Below are 4894 nucleotides of genomic sequence, written 5' to 3'. Positions count from 1 at the left end.
TATTATAAAAATATATTCTAGTTTTTAAAATTAAAATTAAATTTATTATTATATTTATTATTATAATTTAATTTTTTAGTTTAAAAATTAGGAAGTAGATATGGAATAATAGCACACACATACGCAGTGAAGACATACTTTGGCTATGTGTGTTAAGTTCACAATTAAAAAATATAAATATTGTAATATTGAATTTATTAAGACACATAAATATTTAATTTTGACGTTTCAAAAACTTGAAATATGTAATTCAGATTTTTTGTCTGACACACAATATCATAGTAAAGAAAAAGAAAAAAAAAGGGAATAAAATCGATTCTATAGCAGTCTTTATATGCACTATGACAGCAATGCGCTTTATAATGCATCCAACGCGGAATTGTACGAGGGAAGGGGACAAGAAAAGCAATATCTACAATGAATCGCGATTATCAGCCTTCTTAAATGTAGATAACGTATCCACTACCTCTCAAGTAAAAACAATAAATATTTGAAGCAAGTATTCCGGCAAAGCCATGACGCGCGGAATTTCTGTCGCGATCAGAGAGATGCGAGGTATCGTAGCGTTGATGAATAAACGTTACCCGTTGCAGTAATTCGTTGTTTCAGCGTGATATCAAACTCTTAATAAACAGCAGTGAAAAACTCGCAACGTTCGGCGTTCGCTATTTTACTAAAAACACTCGACGAACCGTCGAAAAATAACACAATCCACACAATGGCGTTGTCAAGCTTCTTGTTCGATCTGTAAAATATGGCGATTCCGCGAAGAACGAGTCGAAACTTATTACGTGTACCTTGAGCTTCGATTATAAAACTGCATTGAACTGCGAAACTACGAGAATCAATAAAGACTCAGCAACGCGCATGCGTAACTTTTCTACTAGGCATGCGGCAGCTAATCATCTTCTACTACATGTCATTATTTTCGAAAAAGCGACAAGCCGATTGGCCAGCGAGTGAATCACACATTGCGCATAGAAACATAGAGGGTCATAACGTCAAATTGAACATATTCCTGTATAATTTTGATAGTAATTTTGATTTGTTTCTAGGACGAGATGCGTGGCGTAAATAGATTGGGTGATTCGCTATTCTCAGGTATATTTACATCGCTATAAGGTGTTTTTTGACGCTGAAAATGCACATCAAGAGTCAACGTGAAAAGGCACCTTTATACACGAAGTTATGAGATACAACGCCATCTCATAGCACATAGGATCTTCACAACTTTTCTGTCGTGTTTCACGTTCGTCGGCTTCACTCGCGATAAATTGGTTGCTCGAAAAAATGGCTACTCGTCTACTAAAAATTAGTAGCGCACTGCGCACATATACTAATAAAACCAGCCTTGTAAAGGTAAAACCGATTACATTTCACGATATGCAATCATGATGATAACGGTTTTAACTTGATAATCAATTCATTTATAATTTTATTTGATTTAAAAAGAAAGAGATTTGTCATTTTCGTCGGGTCCTTACGTAATAAGAGTAAAATAACAGTTTTAGGGTATTTAATATGTAAAAATGATGTAACTGTCTGATAATATAAATTATTTGTGTCAAGATGCAATAAAATGAAAAAGTTAGATATTCTTTCGAATATATGCTTATATTTCTAACCTCAATAATACTAAACTCGATATTGACTTTATTATATTTTTGACAGGTGTGATTTAATATGTTACATCCACTGTGTAAAAAAGAACATTTAATGAAATATATATATACATTTTGTCATGAATTATTTAGAAATATGAAAAAAAAAAAAAACAGAAATTTTAGATCCATGTAATGTCATAATTATTAGTAATTTAGATATACAGATTTATTATTTAGTAATAAATTTAATTTTTTTATAATAAAAGCTGAATGTTCATGATAAACTTGTTTATTATGTTTTAGATTGAAGTTGTGCGTTACTTAGAATTTGTCAATAACTTTGTCAACTAGGTACCAAAACAATGGCGGTCAACTGCTGCTTCTCTGAAAGAAACGCTCATCAATCAACCAGCTACGAGAGTTACAACTTTGGATAGTGGAATGAGAGTTGCTAGTGAAGATAGCGGAGCTGCGACAGCTACTGTTGGTCTTTGGATAGATTCTGGTAGTCGATATGAAACTGATGATAACAATGGTGTTGCTCATTTCATGGAACACATGGCTTTTAAGGTATATTAATTAGTATAACAATGGTGTTGCTCATTTCATGGTATATATGGCTTTTAAGATATATTAATTAGCATCACTAATGAAAAATGGTAATTATGGCTTATGGTAGTAAATTCTTTTAAAACTTTCTGCAGTGCCTGTAATTGAAATAGAACACTTGTATTTTAATATAATATAACTACAGTATATTACATATGATCCATGTTTTAAATAATTTATATGATTTTACTATAATTATATATATATGTATATATAATAAACCATCTAGTACCAAATTTTCTATTAACTAGTAAATTTTTTTTATAGGGTACTGCCAAACGTTCTCAAACTGATTTAGAATTGGAAATAGAGAATATGGGAGCTCATTTGAATGCTTACACAAGTCGAGAACAAACTGTATTTTATGCAAAATGTTTGTCACAAGATGTACCAAAAGCTATTGAAATTCTCAGCGATATTATTAAAAATTCCAAGCTGGGTGAAGCAGAGATCCAAAGAGAACGTGACGTTATTTTACGCGAAATGCAAGAAGTTGAAACAAATTTGCAAGAGGTTGTATTTGATCACTTGCATGCTGCTGCCTATCAAGGTACATCCTTAGGACGAACGATACTGGGACCTACTAAGAATATCAGAAGTATTTCACGAGACGATCTTGTTAATTATGTGAAAACTCATTATGGACCACCTAGGTAAATCTTCTGTTTCTTCATCAAGTAAATTTTATATATACTTGAAATTCCAGCAATATTTAAAAAAATCAAGATGTTATCTTTTTTAGATTTGTACTAGCTGGTGCTGGTGGTGTAGATCACAATCAGTTAATCGAACTTGCCAATAAGCATTTTGGTCAAATGACAGGACCGGATTATGATAATATTCCAGAGTATATTAAATCCTGTCGCTATACTGGCTCTGAAATAAGAGTTCGCGATGACACGATCCCTCTCGCCCACGTCGCGATCGCTGTTGAGGGTATTTAGAGATCATTTAATTAAGATAATTCAAAAAACTAATTTTATATATGTATATATATAAAATAGTTATGCAATGTTATTAATAAACATTGGTGGCAAAAGGTGCTGGATGGGCTGAAGCAGACAACATTCCTCTTATGGTCGCCAATACTCTTATAGGAGCATGGGATCGTAGCCAAGGAGGAGGTGTAAATAATGCAAGCAATCTAGCTAAAGCTTGCGCAGAAAATGGCTTATGTCATAGTTACCAGAGTTTTAACACATGTTACAAGGTATACATTAAAAAAATATTAATATACTGTTTCATATATAAAACAACACGTGATTATAACAATGAATGTACGAGTTGCGGTCAATATATCATTCTTTAATTATGCAGGATACAGGACTTTGGGGTATATATTTTGTTTGTGATCCTATGAAATGTGATGATATGACATCACAAGTTCAACACGAATGGATGAAATTATGCACATCTGTTACTGAAAAAGATGTAGCGCGTGCAAAGAATATTCTTAAGACCAACATGTTCTTACAATTGGATGGCACTACTGCCATTTGCGAAGATATTGGCCGTCAAATATTATGTTATAATCGCCGTATTCCACTTCACGAACTCGAGATGAGGATAGATGTATGTAGCTTCAATTATATATGTATATGAATTTTTCTGTCATAAAGAAATTTTTATCTAATTCAATATCTTTTTTTTTACTTATATGTATATGTAACAAGATATTATAAGTGTTTTCAATATAAAAAAATGGATATCTTATAATATTTATTACAAGATTATCTCATTTTTTTCAGAACATGTAATACATTAATGTATGATTATGTATTATTTCTTTTCAGAGTGTCACTGCTGAAACTATTCAAAACGTTGGTATGAAATATATTTTTGATCACTGTCCAGTCGTTGCAGCAGTTGGCCCTGTCGAAAATCTGCCAGATTATAACAATATTCGTGGGGCTATGTATTGGCTCAGAGTGTAATCATCTTTAAGTTATCAATAAATCTTAGCACACACATCAATTAGAAATAAAATAAAATTATGGTACACATATGTTTACTACTTGAGAAAAATACCCATGTAAATTAATATTTATGTTGTAAGTATAATTTCTAATAATAATGTTAATATTATAGCTTTTTCTCCACAAGAAGATCATAGTTTTATTTTGCCTTTTAAAAAACAAATATTCATTGATGTATACTACCTGGCTAAAATAAATGATCAAAAATACATTTTGGATAATCTCCTAATATATACCAGATTTTATAAAAAATTAAATATTAAAAATTATATATAATATGAATATTTATATAATACATATATAATTTATAGCATTTTTCATTTTAATTGATAATATTAAAAGTTGCAGTATATATATATTTCTTTACTCTCTACATTACATATATTATATAAAAAAAACCATATCTTGTTATCTTATTTAAAATTTGTAAAATTTACATCACGTTTTGATATTAATAAATATGAAGATGAATAATTAGTAATAAAGAAGATAAAAAATAATTTTGATGTAAATGCAATTATTATAGCTTTTTCTCCACAAGAAGATCATAGTTTTATTTTGCCTTTTAAAAAACAAATATTCATTGATGTATACTACCTGGCTAAAATAAATGATCAAAAATACATTTTGGATAATCTCCTAATATATACCAGATTTTATAAAAAATTAAATATTAAAAATTATATATAATATGAATATTTATAT

General features: G+C 30.0%; 2 protein-coding genes across 3 annotated transcripts in view; one reads left to right on the top strand and one right to left on the bottom strand.

Annotated features, from left to right (window-relative positions):
- The window catches only part of LOC115241078 (RNA-binding protein 5-like), an 8318-nt gene extending 7518 nt beyond the window's left edge, over positions 1 to 800 (bottom strand). Inside the window, exon 1 of one of the 2 annotated variants that reach the window (XM_029816628.1) lies at positions 585 to 800. The gene's annotated coding sequence lies outside the window, so the exon portion shown is untranslated. Of the gene's footprint in view, positions 1 to 466 lie in introns of both variants that reach the window. The other variant, XM_029816629.1, reaches the window with a different exon arrangement.
- Positions 801 to 1113: 313 nt separating this feature from the next.
- On the top strand, positions 1114 to 4398 carry LOC115241080 (mitochondrial-processing peptidase subunit beta). Its single transcript, XM_029816632.1, has 7 exons — positions 1114 to 1359; positions 1956 to 2174; positions 2481 to 2866; positions 2956 to 3149; positions 3254 to 3423; positions 3531 to 3785; positions 4007 to 4398. The coding sequence occupies exons 1-7, from the start codon at positions 1291 to 1293 to the stop codon at positions 4145 to 4147; spliced, it is 1434 nt and encodes a 477-aa protein (XP_029672492.1). The 5' UTR covers positions 1114 to 1290; the 3' UTR covers positions 4148 to 4398.
- The last annotated feature ends 496 nt before the right edge of the window (positions 4399 to 4894 follow it).

Source organism: Formica exsecta, unplaced genomic scaffold, assembly GCF_003651465.1.
Source record: "Formica exsecta isolate Colony F162 unplaced genomic scaffold, ASM365146v1 scaffold465, whole genome shotgun sequence".
In the NCBI taxonomy this organism is placed as follows: Eukaryota; Metazoa; Arthropoda; class Insecta; order Hymenoptera; family Formicidae; genus Formica; species Formica exsecta.
Note: the sequence above shows the minus strand (reverse complement) of the source record. Positions and strands in the feature narration are given on the sequence as shown.